We start from the raw sequence: 20,629 nt of genomic DNA on the forward strand, positions 1-20,629 counted from the left end.
TGCCAAGAAAATTGAAAAGGATGATTCAAGGTCTCCACTACTAATAATTCTGGTGATGTTAATTTAAAGAAATTTATTTCATAATTTTTTTTTACTGAAAATAAATCATTTATCAACTCTTAATTTAGTGGATTTAAGAGATGATAATGGATCCTAATAGAATCCAATTTACGTGGTTGTTTTAAATAGTCTGTTTTTTTTTCTCTAATTAACTCCAGGTGGATGCCAAATTGCTACATTTTAGTTGGTTTCGTTGTTGAATCTTGTAGTCCAATATACATATAAACTTAAGATTATTAATAAACAATTTGATGGTGGGATCTTCTCTCCGTCTTAGTCTTACACAAAATAGCTAACCTTTTTACCTCTAATTCTTTCATTTTGTTTACCAATATTTTAATATTGCAATGAGTACCATAATCCAACAATTAATATGACATAGATTTATCGGATTTATTCTTTAAATTAACTACATTTAATAATACTTTATGCATTCAGGTTTATATATTTTTTTAAAAGAAAAAAATAACCACTATTAAAATAATGGTTTAAAAAAATATTTTATCTCTCTATTTAATTTTTTATTTCTTTTAAATTTATAATGTTTATCAAATCATCCTAAAATAGATAAAAAAAATTAATATTTTTTAATTTTACTAATATAATCATACCTTATATAAATTTTCATATTTAATAATGTGATAATACATAATATATAAAAGACTATTTTATAATGCATAAAAAAATTCATGGTTTTTTTTTAAATACAACCTACAATTATATCAATGACTAGTTTGTGACCCATGCGATACTTGTTAGTATTTTAACCATCTTTGAAGCAGTTTCCATCTTTGTGCTGCTTCGAAGTGGGAAATTTCTGGTAAGATTAATTAAGAGCATCCTACTTAATAATTATTTTTTATATCTATTTTATGATACATGCATAAAATTCGTGATTATTTCTTTTAATATTGTCGTCTCAAATAATCAAATCTACAATTTTTTTTTAGAGTACATTAACTAAGGTGTAGTTTAAGGGAGAGGCAAGTGCCTTAAATCCCCTTGGCTCAATAAGAAAATTGCCATGCATATAGCCTCTCCTAAAATTAAAAGAGTAAATTTTATCCTTTTTTTAACCTTTAATTAAATGAAAATACTATAATTTTAGCTCCTTCGGAAGCTAATAATTTAATTTGAATATTTTAATACAAAATTTTTAATTTTGGCTGTCAAATTTTATAATATTATTTCGGTCTCCTTAACAAAATTTCTAGTTTCGCTTTTGAATTGTACTCAACATTTATTCGGTAGAGTAAAAATGTTTTAAAGGTTTTACTTTGCTACTTTTTGTGGAGCAGTGTAACATAGGGAAAGCCCACCTCCATAGAACTAAGAAGCTCAAACAAAGGGGGAGGGTGTTGCTGTGGTTTGTGGAGGATGAGTTAGCAATGCAGAAGGCAAAGCAATAAGTAATTGAAGAGACGTGGTTGAGGCCCCAACTTATAATGACCAAATAAAAAACCTTGATACGAGGGGTTCCGTAGTGCTTTACTGCTTTCTCCCCCACCCTATACCCCTTTTTAATCAAAATCTCTCTCGAATTACTTCTCTTTATTTGGAATATTCTTCTGCTTAGATACCTTATACTATGCTAAAAGCATCTTCCCTTTTATTTATTTTGCATCTCTCATGCAACTGAAATTTCTTTACCATTTCCCCCTAAAAATATTCAATAATTTTAGGTAATTAACCATCCTTTTCCTTCCAATAACCATATAATTATAACAACTTTTTATTTTTATTACAGGAGATTGAAGGATTTGGCCAATCAAACTATAGTCTAGTGACAAAATTTGTGTAGGTTCAAGTTGGTATTTGCAGGGCAAAGTCAAAAAAATTTTATGTAAACACCAGGCAAATGCATGCAGGTTGTTTGAATCTATATCCGAATTTATGAAACCAAGTCCATCAAACAAATCGTTATGATGTGAAAACATATTATATATATAATATCAAAGAGACAGAAGATTCACGACTATTGTCACAAAAAGAAAGCAAAGCAAAGCATGTTTATAAAAGAAAAAAAAAGAGCATAAAATTGAACAATCAATGGAACAACGACAGCTTTCTTTTCTTTCTTTCTTTTTTTTTTCTTTTTTCTAAATTCAGTAATTAACATATAATTCTAAGGCAAAAGAGCAATTATTTGATGAGATTTTCTTACAATATTGAATAGATAAGCATTTTCCTGTATCTGGAATTGTTTTATTTAGAAGCAAAATCCCAAGCTTTTTTCATATTTGGTAGACGATATCTGCTTTACTCATTTACATATAATTTTTTGTAGTATATACACACTTTTAGAAGAAAAAATAAAGAGCTAAGGATTACCTTTTAATGTTTAAAATTAAAATTATTAATAATCAACAACTTGAGAATAGTACATTAAATACAAATTTAACTAATCTTAAGAAAGTGCCCTAACTAAAAGCACTCTTTACCAAAACTTTTAAAAATATTAAAAATTTGGACACCCACCTATGGTGAAAATAATAAAAAATGTTATTGAAAAATGAAAAATAATGAAAATTATTAAAAAGAATAAGATAAGTAATTTTCCTTTTACAAAAAGGAAGTTGTTATTTGACGGTTAAAAATTATTATCATGAATAATTTTTAAAGTTATAATGATTTATTTGGTCCTTCAATTTTATTAAAAAAATAATTTTAGTTATTATTTATTTTGTTCGTCTCTTTAAATATTTGAGCTTGCATTGTTTGTCAAAAATCACCCTAAAATTAATGAAAAAGTTAAAGTTTACTAACTTTGTTGATGCGAAAATTTACATGTATACCAATTTAGCAATTAATTAATTTTTTAAAAATTATAAAAAAGTATAATTTTATAATTTTTTAATAATTTTTAATTTTTTAAAATTTAAAAAAGTTAATTAATTGCTAACTTAGTGTCCACGTGGCAATCCGCCAACCATCGTACTGTAACAATTGGATAGGTTCGATCTATGGTCATTGGATCCTCCTTAAAAGATCTACTAAATTCATCGAGTTATTCCAATGAATCAAAACGGCCAGTTATTAATGGAATTCCTTGTCGACTCTCTGTAAAATACTCGTTTGGACGAGGGCTTTCAAGCACATCATAAGCTAAACCTATGTTGACAAATAACCAACCCACGATGAATAGGGAAGGTATAGCAATACTATGAATGACCTAGTATCGAACACTAGTAATAATATCAGTAAAAGAATGTTCTCCTGTGTTTCCAGACATGTCGAGCTCCACATATTCTTGTAGGGGATTGATTCAATAAAAGATGGGATCAGTAAATGGGAATTCACCGAAACTCAATCTTTGTGAGATCGTCAATATTGTACCAAATGTATTTTTAGAGTATACCGAATCAATATACCTATCATTCTTCTGACACAACAACGCAATTTCAAACAGTATATCGACGTGAAGTGCTAGATAATTTCTTCCTTCTTCTTGTTTGCCGATGTATAACCAAGTTAGTAAAGTTAACAGACGTTAACTCTTTTTATCTATTTTAGGTGATTTGACAAATAGAGCAAGTTTAATGGTTAAAATATGTGAAAAATTAAATAGAAAATTAAAATAATTTTTAGAAAGCCAAATAAGTTATTATGTCTTTTTTGAAATAAATTTATTTTCAATTTTTAATTAAGAAAAAAATATTTAAATGACAATGCTTGAGAAATTGAAAGTGATAAAAGAAATTAGGTGAAAAGTGTTGTTTTATAAAATAAATAATTATAAATTTTTGACATAATTAATAAAAATAAATTAAATTTTATGTTAAATAACATTTATATTATTTATTTCTTATTTCTTATGTTTTATTTTTATTTTTTAGATATCACTCAACTCAATTAAACGTATATGTTCATTTATACACCAATAATTGAGTTTAAAAATTTTATTTACATTAAATGAACACATATTTCTTTTAATATATTAATGAAAAATTGCATATGGCAATAATTTAATTTGTGAAAATAAAAAAACTCTTTGGTATGTACAATTTAAGAAAGTTGATATCGTTATTTTGAAACTAAATTTGATATTTGTTATAATAAACGTTAATAATGACAGTAGAATGATCGCAAAACAATAAGAAAAGAAAACTACGAACACATAAATTTTATATGAAAACCTTTTCAAAAAAAAATTATGGGTAGAGAAAAAAAACTCACTAATATTGAAAAAAAAATAATACAAAAAAGTTTCAACTAAATCCATTTAAGAGTTGAAATGCTCTGCTCTAATCAAAATCAAATAATATAAATATAATTCTATATGAACTGAATTTGTGCATTATAGTTATTAATTAAATTATATTTAAATGTTGAGCGTATGAAACCCTTTCTAGGAAATCTTATAATTCCCTTTCCCATCTCATTAATATATATATCCCTAATTATCCTATATATATTATGATGTGAAATTTAATTATTATTAAATTAAATTATAAATATATTATATTTTAATATAAACATATGCTAAATATAATCTACATTTCAATTAATATATATTTTTAATATCAATTAAAATAGATATAAACTAAAAATTTACATATAGTTTAGACTTTTGAATCTGAAATTTTAAATATCCTAAGACTTTAATCTTATCATTAAGCAGTTTATTTTTAAAATATATTATCCATGATCATTATATTTTTTTATTTTACTTTTTTTGTATTTAATTTTTTATGAAATTAAATATTAATATTTAAATTTAATTCAATTATATATATTAACTTTGACATGTATTTATTTTTTCTATTAATAAATTTATTTTCCAATTAGAACCTTTTCAATAACGGCAACTAGTTAATTTTACATAAAAATAATTTTAATGAATTCTTCTCAAGATTAATATATAATTAAATTAAACACATTTTTTTTATGAAAGAAGTCAAATATATTTAGATTTATAGCAATTTAATGCATAATTAAATTTCTATTTTTAATTAGAAATAGAGAAATGAATAAACTAAATAGTTATATAGATCAATAATAATAGGGTATAATTATATTTTATTCAAAAATTGCTTAGTAAATAGACTTTTAAGGGGTTTCTGGAATTATTTTTTCGAACATAAGGGGGTAAGTGGATATTTTTCAACCATATGAAATAAGTGTATTTTACATTAAAGAAGAGGAATAAATCTTTAAAATTTAAGCTCACACTTAAGCGTTTTTTAAGTAGTTTCTTTTAACATTCAACTACATAAATACACCCGTAATAATATTTGTTGTTTGTTGAATTCCTTTAAAAAATTAAAATTAAGTTAATATCTAATTAGCTCGTAATATTAATTCAATAAAAGATCAAATTTGATGATATGTCTATATACGGTAGAATTGGCTCTTGACAAGATTTTCAAACCCCATTAAAAAGACCTTAATTAAATGGAAAAAAAAACCTTAAATTCAATCTAATTGATATAATTATTTTTAAGAGATAAAAAGTATAAAATGGAATCTCATCATAGTAATTTATTTTCCTTTTATCATCCAATAATAACAACGTTGCTAAAGTATCAATGTGGAATTGTGAAATTTGACCAAATCTAAAAAACAATCCATTATTAAATTATTGATGCACCAATGAAAAACTTTCCCTTTTTTTTTCTTTTTTCTTATTTATTTTGTGTGTTTGATGCCAAAAGTTTGCTGTACTTTTTAATCCAAAAAGCAAAATTTCCCAGTAAAGTTTGAGTGGATTTCTATAACTCCAATTTTCACACAATTATCACATTATTTACCTTTACTGTATTACTCCATAAAAACAGCAAAACTAGCCAATCAAAACACAATTTTAACTTTAATTACCTTTTTTCAACTTTTTTCCTTTCGCCTTTGAATTTCGTAATGCAAATAGTATGTAAGAGATTAAAAAGTAACTAATTTCCAATAAGGTCTAATTATGCCCAGTCGCTCTACTCTTTAGTCATTTTACTTTTAATTTCATAAATCTAGTCATTTTTCTTTGTCTAATTTAAAAATTAAGATAGCACTTTGATATGGTTTTCTAGAATATGATTCAATATAATTGATACACATAAGAAAATACAGATCGAATTTCCAAGAAATTTACATTGATACATTTTATTCACTATACACTCTACTAGAAATGTGGGGGTAAATTCAAAATTACGTCATCAAATAAAATATAAAATATTATTAATTTAACAAAATGATATTTATTATTAATAAAAAGTATTTTATTATTAATAACCATGTAAGTTAATCTATTTATTTTTAAATAAAAATAGTTTAATAAAATTAAAATCTATTTATTTTTAAATAAAAATAGTTTAATAAAATTATCTTAAAATAAATATTTAATATGTATGTACATTAGAATATATTTTAAAATTTATTTTGATAGTATTTAAAATATATTTAAAATTAAATAATTTTTTATGATTTTGTGTTGAAAAGTATTCCACATAAATAAATAAATAAGAAAAAGGGAAATTTTGTCTCATAAATAAGTTTTAACTTATCAACTATACGAGAAAGTTACATTCCCACCATTATTCAATGAAATAATATTTTTAGAGTCGAAGGGAAGTAACTCGCAATCATCTGCAAAGAAAAGCTATATTCTAAGGAAATTTAATATATGTGGAATCACTTTTCCACTAGTTAAATTTTAAAGAAACTGATCACTTTCCATCGTACTAAATGCTCGCTAAAATCTAGATAATACTATTAATTGACTTTTGTTAAATTTGTATGGAGTTATTAAATGGGCTTAATTTTTAAATAAGACAAAATTTCCCTAGGGGCTAAATTTCAAAAGTGAGAAGAATAGAGGGAGTAAGAACATATAAAAACCTTTCCAATAAGAACAAGCTAACTCTCCACTTTCTCCACACGTTTCTATCTCTTCTCTTGTATGTCTCTCTCTTTTTCTCTATATATAAACCTCACTAATCCCCTCTCAAACCCCTCCATGCCCTCTTTCTCTCTTTCTCTCTCTCTTCTTTTTCTTTCTCATTTTCCCACTTTGTCATCTCCCACCAACATTTCTTTTTTCTCTCCACCAACAATAACAAAATAGAAGAACACCAACACAACAACAATGGTGAAGTTCTCAAAGGAGCTTGAAGCTCAATTAATCCCTGAATGGAAAGAAGCCTTCGTTAACTATTGGCAACTCAAGAAACATGTAAAGAAGATCAAGCTGTCTAGGACTAACAAACAAATTGCCTCAGTCGAGTTTACCCATGATTTTGGTCGCTCAATCCTCGACCCTATTCGTTTCATCGCCTTGAAAGTTGCATCAACGACCAAGCACTTCTTCACCTCCTCCAACAACAATACTGATGAGATCATTCAGGTATAAATCATTAATAAGAATCACAACAGGAAAATTGGGTTCTGCTCCTTTTTTGCATTTCTTCATTGATTTCCACATAAAGTTGTGGAAAATTGAACTTCTCTTATATTTTTCTTCTTCTTTCCCTTCCCTATTGTTTTTCTGCAGATATTGTTTCGCCTACGTACACTAATACTATTTCCCTTCCCCCCTCACAAACCGATTTTCTCACCGTTTGATCAATGGGTCCCATATATCAAAGCTTCCTGACGAATCTCTATATTTTGTGAATAAATTAAAATTCAAGATTAATATCAACTCAACTATTACACTTTATAGTTAAGTTATATGGTTAGTGGAATTATTACATCTTTTTTGTCGTTTATATTTATTCACTTTCATTTGCTTGCAAAATATTTAAAAAAATTCATAATTGGAAACACTTCCTTTCTCTACATTCTTGGATATATTTAGTATAATGTTGGATGGAATCTTGAAGATCAATATAATGGGGGGTTGTCTTCTTCTTTATTTGTGATCATAATTTAGGCTACTTTATTTGCAAACTTCCTTGAGAGATTTCTGATTTTGTCACGAAAGCAAATAAGCAACGGTTTCAAGTTATAATATCACGAAACTAACGTGAATATAGAGACGAAGGAAAACAACCGCTTATACCCAAAAAACCAGTGAAAAGGACATCAAAGCATGAGCCTTCCATATATATACCAGTGCTTTTCATTATATACTTTTTTCATGTTATAGGTAAGGAGTAAAAGCATGGATTCAGATGAAGAAGTACTCTATCAAACTGAACTCCTTCAATTGTTTTCTGAAGAAGATGAGGTACGTTTAATTATACCCCGTCCCTGTACTTTTCACACTTTCAAAGTTTAATCCCTCTAATTGATAACTTTGGTTGTCGGCTTTTGATAAATTTGAATATTGGGTATTTAATTGTTTAGTCCCCATAGTAGGAGATAGATTGTATTTTACCGCTTCTACTAAAAAAATAGACAATTAATCTTTGAATGTTAGACCAAAGAGTAATTTGGTCCTTCTATTTAAATTTTTTTCATTTTTACTGTTAAAAGTTAATCTTTGTATGTCAGCATAAAGTATAAATGGTCTGTTATGTGTTACTATCTGATTATTCTGTCAGCCATGCTAATTTTTAACAATGTAAATGAATAAAATTTTTAATTAAAATGATCAATATGCTATTTGATTTAAAATATAGGAACTGATTTGCCTATTTTTTTTTAAAGTAAAAAGAGGCAAAATATTTTTACCATCAAATGTTTGATTTAAAAAATTAAAATCCATTTCATAACGCATATCCGATAGTATTATAATTAGAGGGACTAAATATTAAAAGTATGAAGAGTATAGGGACTGTAGACGAATTAGACCTATGTATATATAAAATCATCTTTGCAAATAAAAGCTCAAAACGATTCGATAATTGGCAGGTGAGGTTGTTTTTCGAGAGATTAGATGAAGAGTTGAACAAAGTGAACCAGTTTTACAAGACGAAAGAGAGTGAGTTCTTGGAGAGAGGGGAGATTCTGAACAAGCAACTTCAAATACTGTTAGACCTTAAACAGATCGTCGGCGACCGCCAACGCCGGCGGAAGTCCAATGCAGGGGGTCTTCTGCATCGTTCATCCGCCTCGTTTTCTTCTACCAACTCCAATTCTTTCTCAGGTGCCGATCATTTTTCTTCTTTAATAATCTCAAAATATTATGAAAATAAGATTCTAATTTGAGACAATTGCGCGTATAGTGTTCGATTTTGTGAGTTCAAGCTTAGCTAGACGGGTCATATGATGATTTTCAATTTGCTTGCGGAAAGTTGGTCTGACGTGGCATTATAAAGTCAATTTTTTTTTTGTTACTAAAGTCAATTTCATATGTCAATCGTTTGGTTATATGATTATTTGGTACTTTTAATATATATATATATTTATTTGAAGTATGGTTTTTTTTAATATATTTTTTGTTTTTAAAAATTTGTATGAAAGATTAGCGAAGATGTTAGTGTTTTGGGTTTAAGTTTTTTTTAATAAATTTTTTAGTATATATATTTTATATAAAAATTATAAAAGGATAAAGTTACTTTTAAAAATAATAATTTCTAAGTTTTTTTAAAATTGAATTAATAAACTTGTATATATATTAACAATCAACATTAAAAAAATTAATAATACAAAGAAAATTATCATAATTAACTTATAAAATTAAAACAATTTCTTTAGAATGATATTATGTTTTTGTTACATTTTAAATATATATGCTTTTTATAATCATTCTTACACTTCATTTTGGGATGCATTGCGAGTAAAATTATCTGTAGACCGGACAAAATTACTCGACTTTCAAACAAGTTTAATTATGAGTGTAGAAATTTTGAAAATTAAAAACTTGAAAAAACACTAAACTCAAAATCTCACTATAAATCACCGACATAAAATAATTTAAATTCAAAATTAATTAAAGTACAATTCAATCAAAATCCTAAAAAAATGAAATTAGAATACGAAATAAACAGAACGCAAAGGTAAGCAAAATGGGATGCAATTTATATTAGTTATAAAGTAAAATTATTAAAGAAAAAACAAGAAATGATAAGGGAAAATAATAATAAAATAATAAAAGTAGTATGATTGTAATTGTGAGAAAGGAGTTTTGACTGCGGTCTTTATCAGAATAGCATTTTGGTGGAAAATATATGAATATGATTGTTGCTTTCTCCTTAATTTAATATTAATCAAAGATGGGTGGCTCCACAAATCATTCCACAATTATATATTTCTTTCAATTGCTCTGCTTCCTACGTTGCGTGTCCTATTTCTTCTATTTATTTATTTATTTATATGTACAAGTATTTATTGGTCTAGGAATCATAACTTAAAAGATTGGGTTGGGGTTGGATTCATTGGATAACTTATTTTACTATTACAAATAATATGTTAATATTGATATTTAAATTTAAAATATAACATTTTTTAAAAAAAATATTCACTATTATTTCAATTTAGTTCATACTAGTTTGAATGGTTTAGATTTTTATATGTTGGTTGTATCAACTGTCTTAATCTTGATTAAGACTTAGTTTAGGAATACTTTTAAAAATATTTTTACAAAAAAAATTACATTTAAGATAAAAGTATTCCTAAACAAGTCAAAAATTGTTTCTTTTAAACAAAAAATTGGCCAAAAAGTAATTTTTCTCTCAAATTAAAAATTTTAACTTCTCTCCAAATATACATTTTCTTCTATTAAAAATACTTTTGAGAAACATTCCTAAACTAAGCCTAAATTCTACAAGTCTTTTTATTTTTTATTTTTTAATATTTTGTTTTTCATATACATATTTGAATCATATTTCATGTCTTAAATTCATATCTATTCAAGATTTAAATATTAACAAGAAGAATTTTAAGAAATGTATTTTAGCGTGTTTGCATATTTTATCAATTTAATTATTATTTTTAGTTAAATTTTATCATTATCTTTTCATAAAGAATTAAATTATTTTTTAATAAAAATGTTAACTAAAATATTAATTTTTTTAATAATATTGACATGATACTATTTATCTTATATTTTATGTCAACAATAATAAAATTTTATTTTAATCTTAAAAAATTATAATTTAAGTTTGATAGTTGAAAAGAATTTTCAAGTCAAATGAGTAAAATAACAGGAAGATTTTAGATATACATGACTAAATAAAGTAGATGAAAAACGAAGGTGTGAGATGTGTCTTGTCATCTCTGCCTTAGTTGTAACAACAAAACTAATCAGTTTCCACACCTCTAGGGTTCCAAACTTTAATCCCTAAATCTAAAAATGAATTAATAATACAACTATTTATATACATTGTATTGTATGTCAAATAGATATAAGGCCAAAAAAAAAAAAAAGTGATATGTTTGGCATACAGCAAAATTCATGCTGTCTATATGACTTCTTTTTCAGGTTTTTGATTCTCAATAATACACCTGTCCACCTTGATTGACTAAGTGACGTCCAATGTTCACATTCTTTAACAACCTTTGTTGCTAAAGGTTAAATTAAATTAAATTTTTTCATTTAAAATATATAAATTAATCTTTGTCTTTTCGATCAAAGGACAAATTTGACATATAATCCCCGATTCTTAATCATAAAAATGGTTGTAATTTATAACAGTAGGATGAATTTACTGTTGCTATTTTACAAAACAAGTGGAAATAAACATCATTCATACATGAGTGCTAGTAGGCCAAGATTCGAAAGCTGGTTGAATTCAAATTCAATGCAATTTTTGTTTAGGAATTCGATTTGGGATTTTCTGTAGTAATTTAGGTTTTGAATTACACGGTGTAAATCTGCATAAAAAAGAGAGAGAGATTAGATTGAATTGATTAAATTGTGGTGGTTGAATATTGTTACGTGGATTAATGAATGGAACTAATAAATGCAGAGAACCCCGCGGAATTGAATGATAGCTCCACGGAGATGTCACAAACAGATGAGGTGATCGCAGCACTAGAAAGGAATGGCGTGAATTTCATGAATTCGGCAAGCAGCAGGGCCATGATGACTAAGAAAGGGAAGCCAAAGGTGGCGATGAGGATCGACATCCCAGCTACCACACCGGCTCGTACCATCTCCGCCGTCACTTCAATGCTTTGGGAAGATCTCGTTAACCAACCCAAGAAAGAAGGTTCTGGTGATTTCATTAACAGGAAGAAGATTCAATGTGCTGAAAAGATGATTCGAAGCGCCTTTGTTGAACTCTACAGGGGTCTTGGTCTGCTAAAAACTTACAGGTTATTTGATTTTTGACTCGTCACTGTTGCATGGAAATTAACATATGAACACACGTAAAGTTTCTTTCTTGCTTTAATTTGCAAGTAGAGATTGGTGGGTGATTGAGATTGAGAGCGATGGATATTACTTTGGCTGTTTCTGGATTTTAGTTTCTAGATTTGCTTTAATGGTCCACCACTTGACTGTCAAAATGTCATGCACGTAAATGACATTTAGCGAAACCAGATAGGGTTTTGGGCCTCAACTTTGACTAGGTGGCCTAAAATTCTCTAACATTAGTGTTTTTTTGGAGGTGAAGTTTTTAATATTTTAATCCAATAAAAACAAGCAAAATAGAGTGACACCTTATAATTTTATACAGTGAACTAAATAATTTACCATCAGAGAAATCAAAAATGGTTTTGGGTCTCAACTTTGATTAGGTCGCTTAAGATTCTCCAACATTAGTGCTTTCTTGGAGGTGAAGTTTTCAATATTTTAATCCACCAAAAACAAAATAGAGTGACGCCGTATAATTTTATGCATCAGTGAACTAGACAATGTGCTTTTAAGAAGGAAATGAAGGGTGGATGATAAGTGGAATTCCCTTGAAGGGCTATTTATCAGCTTTTTATTGGTTTTATTGCATTTTTCTAGTTGCTTGAAAGGTACTATTTTCTGTGCTGATCAGATTCTATTATGTATGGACCATTTTTGGCAGCTCACTAAATATGGTGGCCTTCACAAAAATACTCAAGAAGTTTGACAAGGTAATATATCAGCCTCATTACAGATTACAGAAATCCCAAATAGAGGAATGAATTCCAAAGAAATTCATTGCTTTGATGAGCAAAACATAAATTCTTTTATAGATCAGAAACTTTTTAAAGAATGCATGCTACAATTATATAAGATCTTTCTTTTGTTTTTCTATAAAAAAAAATGGTGTATTTTCTGGTTTGGACAGGTATCAAACCAACAGGCATCAGCAAGTTATCTGAAAGCAGTGAAGAGATCCCATTTCATTAGCTCTGATAAGGTAAAGTTAGTATATTTCAGATTTGTACGTTTGAGTATATTAATTATTTCTTAAGCAATATGGCAATTATTGGATGAATAAGAACCACTTCCACAACCTAATATTTTGAAGATAAAAGAGTTAGAATCTCATATGGATCATGTGATCACGTAACTTTGTATTATTAATTACTTTAATTTAGTGATCAAACTTTATTCATGACATTGAAATCTCATCATGTATTTTTCTTCCCTAATATCATGAATCCAATTTGGTTTGGTAATTAAGGTTGTAAGACTAATGGATGAAGTGGAGTCCATTTTTACAAAGCACTTCGCCAACAATGACAGGAAAAAAGCCATGAAGTTCTTGAGACCTCAGCAGCAGAAAAACTCTCACATGGTCACCTTTTTTGTTGGTAATCATTTTACTTGGAAGTTGAAACATTTATTTATGAAGAGAGCGCTTTGCTTTTTTTCCTCTTAATGACAATAACATAATCACTTTATCATCTAAAATTCAACATATATGACTTACTTGGCCAATAAAATAAATCATGGTCGGTAATATGATGATGAATTATTGAGAGGGGATCTGGGGCCCCTCGAAACAGTGAGGCTGACATTCAAAGAAAATTTATGGTCACTGATTTTACTTAATTTACTCTTTTTTACTCTTTTTCTTTTTCTTTTTTTTTTGCAGGACTTTTTACCGGCTCTTTTGTATCATTGTTTAGTGTATATATAATACTGGCACACTTGTCTGGTATATTCTCACCTAGCAAAGAAATAGCATACATGGAGACTGTCTACCCTGTTTTCAGGTTCTCATACTCGTTCGCCTCTATGAGTTTTATCATTTCAAAATTCCATGTAATTTCAATAATTACAAATATAAGTAGTAATCCAATTCGGATTTAAGTTTCACATATAAGTATGTGTTTGACACGTATATGTTCCGATATTTCAAAAAGAAAATAAAGATTAGGAGCATCATAGTTGAACAGAGAACTTGCAAGTATAGCATTAATGTCTATGCACAACAGAATCGACCCTGTAGCCAAGCCTACTAAACTGTTTACCAAGTTTAAATTTACTTATTAACAAGTAAAAATGGGACACTTGATTGGTTTCAATTACTGACTGGAAGTATTAATTTCAATTTTGTGCAGTGTATTTGCATTATTAAGCTTGCACTTGTTTTTGTATGGGTGCAACTTGTTCATGTGGAAAGCCACAAGAATAAACTACAACTTCATCTTTGAGTTTGCACCAAGCACAGCCCTCAAGTACAGAGATGCATTCCTAATTTGTACCACTTTCATGACTTCTGTGGTTGGTGCCATGGTCATCCACCTGTTATTAAGGGCTGGAGGCTTTTCACCTTCTCATGTTGACACCATTCCTGGAATCCTCCTTCTGGTACTGGTTAAACAACTCCATTAGTTTCTATACAGTTTGTAACCAAAAACTTTGAAGTATATGAAGTTGTACTGATTTCCAATCTCAATTTCCAGATTTCCATTGCCTTGCTGGTGTGCCCATTTGACATCTTCTATCGGCCAACTCGATACTGTTTCCTCCGAATAATTCGTAACATAATATGCTCTCCATTGTATAAGGTCATTAATACACTTGCAAGTTTCTTGCCATTATCTTTTAATTGGTTTTGTATGAAGTTTCAGAAGAGGTAACTTAGCATGTTCTTGCTTTGGCTTATTGTGTATATATGCAGGTCTTGATGGTTGATTTTTTCATGGCTGACCAACTTACTAGTCAGGTAAATTATTCAGAGACAAGCAATGAAAACTAAAACAAAATATTAGCTCTCATTTTAGAATTATTTTACAATCATCATCATCATATCTATCTTTTTTTCTTACTACAGATTCCTTTGCTAAGACACTTGGAATCAACAGCCTGCTACTTTCTTGCTGGAAGTTTCAAAACCCATGAATATGCAACTTGCAAAAATGGAAAACTCTATAGACAGCTTGCTTATGTTATCTCATTTTTGCCATATTATTGGCGAGCCATGCAGGTACATGGAATCCCTTGAATTTCATTATTTTTCCCATGAAAAAATTGCATAATCATTACATGACATCTGTTTTTCAGCTTTCAGTTATTCAATTAACACAGTTTTTCAATTTAATTTCTAGTGTGCAAGAAGATGGTTTGATGAATATGACCTGAACCACTTGGCTAACATGGGGAAATACGTTTCTGCCATGGTGGCTGCCGGTGCCAGGCTCACATATGCTACACAAAGCAACCATCTATGGTTTTCTGTAGTCTTGGTGACTTCAGTTGTGGCTACGATTTACCAATTATATTGGGATTTTGTCAAGGATTGGGGGCTTCTTAATCCAAATTCCAGAAACCCTTGGCTTAGAGATGATCTAATTCTAAAGAACAAGAGCATTTACTACCTCTCCATCGTGAGTTATCCTTGGTCAAATTTGATACCATTGTCTTGTTCATATATATATACTATTTATTTACCACTGAAGCCCATAATGACACAATTCTGTAATTACAGGCCTTGAATGTAGTTCTAAGAGTTGCTTGGATAGAGAGCATCATGCGGTTTCGAATCAATTCGGTTGAGACACATTTGCTAGACTTCTTCTTGGCTTCCCTCGAGGTTATCCGACGAGGGCACTGGAATTTTTACAGGTATTTATAACCATCAAACATTCCTAAACAAGCCATATGATTCTTAAATGAAGTCTTCTTATCTAATCTAACACTTGAGAAACCGTTACTGAACAGGTTAGAGAATGAACATCTAAACAATGTTGGCAAGTTCCGAGCTGTAAAGACTGTTCCATTACCCTTCCGTGACGCAGATTCCGATGGCTGAAAAATATTGTTAAAAGTCAGGGAAGAAGTCCCTAACCAAGCTTACATAGAAGGCAATCCAGGGATCAACATTTGTTATAACAATGTGGAAGATCTGATCTCGCCCACCATCAATCACATATCCATTCCAATTTGTAGAGTACTAAAAGTGCAAGAAAGTACCAGCATCCAAACGGCAACATTCTAACTTGGATTTGCTGGTATCTGAATCAATCTGATGTCTTCAGCCAATACTCAAAAGGCATTCTTTTTTCTCCCTGTAAGTCTCTGTTGGATATGATGAAGAATGTACGTTTAGAATTCCTTTTCTTTTTGAAGTCAAAGTGTATATTTGATTGTCTGTATAATGATGGGAACTATTGATCACCAGGCACAATAACTTTTCTAATTGTTCTTATCTTGTACAGCTTTTCTTCTCCAAATTATTGTTAATGAGAAATATTATTCCATTCCCTTAATGATAGAACAAAAATATGCAGCAATTCAGGGGAAAAAAAACAGGCTCATTAAAGAGCAAATATTGACTAACAAATTGAATATGTACTTGTTCCTGTTATGCTCAGTAATTTGGTGGCAAACGGCCAGATTCGGATCAGTTTTTCTTCAGATTTCAATATTTTTGGATTCAAACTTTGTGGAGTTTGAATTTTTTCAGATTTGGATTTTCTCAGGTTTGACCCTTTCAGACTTGAATTTTTTGAAGTTGATTTTTTTCGGATTCGAGCACAGATTAATCCGAGCGGGCTATTATGAATTTAAATAATTTTGAATATTTTAAGTTATAAATATTTTATTTTCAAATTAATAATTCATTTTAACAACACAATTCATATTTATCTTATAAAAAGCATAATGTATATATATATAATAAAGTTCTTTTATATAAAAATAATTAAATTGCTAATTGTATATAAATTTTATCATATGATATGTATATTAATTGAAGAAGCTATCTTTTATCATTTATTATATTATATTGACAATCGGGTTACTTTTATCTTTCTTATTAAATTTATAAACTTAATACTCATATTTTAAAAGACTTATTCTAAAACTCAGATATATTATACTAAGCTCAAACTTAAATAATATACTCATTATTAAGAAATTAAACTCAATACTCAAATATAATTTATAAAAGTTAAAATTCAATTTAAAATCTAATTTAATAAAAAATAATATTTTATTAAGGTATTAAATTTTAATAATATTTTATGTATTACTAGTTATAGACATGTATTGTAATATACTAAATTACACATAACTATTGATACTATATCTTTTGTTATAATCTATAATATAATAATAGTTATATATATGTATTAATAGTTTTAGTCATAATTGTATACTATATTATAAATTATGTAGTGTTATATCATATATTATAGTTAGTTATTACAATCCATTTAATCAACCAAATCAAGCCAATCCAAGTAAATCGGTTGGTAAATTTGATTTTGATTGTGGACTGGTTAGATATATTTTAATTATAACTCGACTCGTATACTTGCGGATATCGCCTCGTAATTCTCTATCTTATTGTAGTATTCACACTCTAGACGTTAGTATATCTAGAGGCGGTCAAGTTGTTGCCGCTGTTGTCGGAGAGGCAACATCACTAGTTTAATTTTAATCTTTGCACTTTAATTAGAATAATTAGGAAAATTTTAAGTTATAGATACAATTATATTTTATTTATTGTTCTTAATCCTCTCTTTCTAGGTTAGTGTATGACTCGCAGTAGGGGCGCCTATTGTAGCAACCACAAATCCAGAGAGAATAATTTGAAAAAATCGCCAACAGCAACAACAGCAACAACAAATGCAAGAACAACCACCATCAGCTGCTTGTAACGTACCACGAGAAAATCCACTATTCAATGATGTTGACGATAATGCCCTAGGAAATCCACCAGCACCACAGCTTCCCGCAAGTGTACATATGACTCAGAACGAGAGAAATTTAAGGGATTATGCCTTACCAAGTCTGGATATGGTTCAAGAAACTATAGCAAGGTCGACAATTTGAGATCAAACCGATGATGATTCAGATGATCCAGAATAATCTATAGTTCAGAGGCATGATGACGGAGGATCCTAATCAACATTTGAAACGGTTTCTCCAACTCTGCGATACTTTTAAGTATAATGGGGTCACTGATGACACTATTCATCTTCAGTTGTTCCTCTTCTCTTTGATTGATAATGCCTTTTCTTGGTTAGACTCACAAGCACCAGGTTCTATAACGACATGGGATGAACTCGCTAGAAAGTTTTTACAAAAGTTCTTCTCAATTAGTAAAGCAGTCCAACTAAGAAGAGATATTGTTGTCTTTAGACAAATGGAGGAAGAAATTTTTTATGAGGTCTGGGAATGTTTCAAAATGTTGATTCAAAAATTCCCGCACCACGGATTTCTTGATGGATGTAATTACAGGTATTTTATAATGGGTTGGGCGCGAACGCACGATCTGGATTAAATGGAGCAACATGAGAAGCCCTTATGAACAAGACATATGAGGATGCATATGAAATTATTGAAAACATGGCATTAAAATCTTGTCAGTGGCCGATTGAATGATTCACATACGGCCAGGGACCTGTTACAGTTAAAGCTATCCAATAGGATGATAAAATTAGTAGATAGTGGATAGACTTAACCATATCGAATCTGCTTATACACCGTCTACGCATGAAGGAGACAACCACTCTTCCACTGCATCAATAATCTCGCTGAGGATGTAAACTATATCAGAAATAGGGATGAAAACCCTTATTCAAATACATACAATCCCAGATGGAAGGATCACTCAAACTTGAGATGGGGAGGGAACCAATGAGTAAGTAATAAGTTGAATTAAGTTAAAAATACTAATTATCAACCTCTTTATTTGCAGAAACACCAGGATAGAACCAACTCAAGTGACCATACTGCATGTGGTCAATGCTTGGATAGAATTGAGGGAGAGATGCAGTTAATGAGAATCGATGTCAAGCAGGTGCAGCCTGAGTGCACCAATTCAACAAGAACATTGACTAAGCTTGAAGATCAAATAAGCCAATTGATGAGCATGATAGACGACATCAAAAGACAAATTGGCACAGGTATTTCCAGCAATACAGAAAACAATCCATGAAGGGAAGGTAAGGAGCACGTGGAAGCAATAGTACTTCGATCAACCAACTAAGTATGTAATAGCCCGATTTTGGTTCTAGTCGAAACAGTGGTTTCGAGACCACAAATTTGACATAGAAAAATGTGTTTTTATTATATTTTTATGGTCTACATTTTTCTTATTTTCTAAAAATTTCTTTTGAAAATTTTGACATTTGGGCACTCAATTTAGTCAGAAGGACTAAATTGTAAAAAGTGAAAAAGTTAAGTTTTACATGCTAGAGGTGTCCAATTGTTATGAAATTTTAAATTGGAGGTCCTAATATGGTAATTAGACCATTGGTTAAGTTTTTGGACAAAAATGGACATGGTTAGGCATGTTTCTAAAGATTTTCATTAAGGGCATTTTGGTTATTTAATTATTAAAATGAATTAAAAACAAAATTAAAAGCCAATTTTTGTCTATCTTTAACCCCTTGGCCGAATTTCACATGAGGAAGACATAACTAAGGTTTTTCAAGCTTCCAAGCTCGATTGTAAGTCCATTTTAGCCCCGTTTTTAATGTTCTTTACATTTTTGAGATCCTCATTGCTCAGTTTACCTATTTCTACCAATATTTTGAGCTAGGTTTATATTTAAAAATTTACCCATGGATGACATGCATGTATTTTGATGTTTAATGGAAGAATATGAATGCTTGGAGTGTGATAAACAACTTTTACTAAGTTATTTTTGATGAAATTGCATAAAATGACTAGTTTGTAAAAGTTGTAAAATGTGTGTAAGTGTGTGATTTAGTGCAAATTGTGGACTGCTATAGTTATGAAAATGGTTTGGCTAGGCCTAAAATACAAATAAATTGAATAAAAATTATTTTTCGAGCCTAGGGGAAAAATTGTAATTTTGTGAAACTTTAGAGGTAAAATTGTAAATTTTGCCATAGGATATTTTTGGGCTAATTTGAATAATGTGAGCCATTAATAAGTCAAATGTGTTATTATAGATTAAGAAAGACGTGGAATCGACCTTGATCGGGGAAAGGAAAAGATATTGGATTAAATTGCAAAATTACTATATTTTGCACCAAGGTAAGTTTGTATGTAAATAATATATCGATTATTTTTATGTTATTATATTTTGTTATTATATGAGATGTGGCTGGCTATAGAATGATCATTTGATGTACATTACGAATCGAAATAGACTATGAATGAATTTGTTAATTGTTGAAAAGTGAGGAATTTCCCAGTTGAACCTTCGGAATAGAAATGATACGAATGATCCATTGTGAGAACATTGTGTAGTACCATGTGCAGGCTACTATGTGTTTAAGATGGTTTTAGGTCATGTGTGTAGTACTAAGTGCAGGCTACTACGTGTACCAGATAGTTAGGTCGCATGTGTAGTACTAAGTGCAGGCTACTATGCGTACTCGAAAACTTTGATCACGTGTGTAGTAC

The 20,629-nt window shown here is 29.1% G+C and overlaps 1 protein-coding gene and 1 non-coding gene across 3 annotated transcripts; one reads left to right on the top strand and one right to left on the bottom strand.

The window, feature by feature from the left end:
- The first annotated feature begins 7,005 nt into the window (after window positions 1-7,005).
- On the top strand, window positions 7,006-16,512 carry LOC107896701 (phosphate transporter PHO1). Of its 2 annotated transcripts, none has more exons than XM_041079281.1 (15): window positions 7,006-7,393; window positions 8,138-8,218; window positions 8,845-9,079; window positions 11,844-12,192; window positions 12,864-12,942; window positions 13,140-13,211; window positions 13,479-13,608; window positions 13,893-14,013; window positions 14,362-14,611; window positions 14,707-14,811; window positions 14,925-14,969; window positions 15,078-15,230; window positions 15,352-15,630; window positions 15,732-15,868; window positions 15,965-16,512. In XM_041079281.1, the coding sequence occupies exons 1-15, from the start codon at window positions 7,136-7,138 to the stop codon at window positions 16,053-16,055; spliced, it is 2,385 nt and encodes a 794-aa protein (XP_040935215.1). In that variant the 5' UTR covers window positions 7,006-7,135; the 3' UTR covers window positions 16,056-16,512. The 2 variants fall into 2 exon arrangements, with proteins under 2 accessions (XP_040935215.1, XP_040935216.1); XM_041079282.1 differs by having other exon boundaries at window positions 12,894-12,942.
- Window positions 16,513-18,362: 1,850 nt separating this feature from the next.
- LOC121208653 (small nucleolar RNA R71) lies at window positions 18,363-18,469 on the bottom strand. Its single transcript, XR_005903784.1, has one exon. It is a non-coding gene; the product is annotated as a small nucleolar RNA R71 (small nucleolar RNA).
- Window positions 18,470-20,629: the final 2,160 nt, after the last annotated feature.

Source organism: Gossypium hirsutum, chromosome A10 (assembly GCF_007990345.1).
Source record: "Gossypium hirsutum isolate 1008001.06 chromosome A10, Gossypium_hirsutum_v2.1, whole genome shotgun sequence".
Classification (NCBI taxonomy): domain Eukaryota; kingdom Viridiplantae; phylum Streptophyta; class Magnoliopsida; order Malvales; family Malvaceae; genus Gossypium; species Gossypium hirsutum.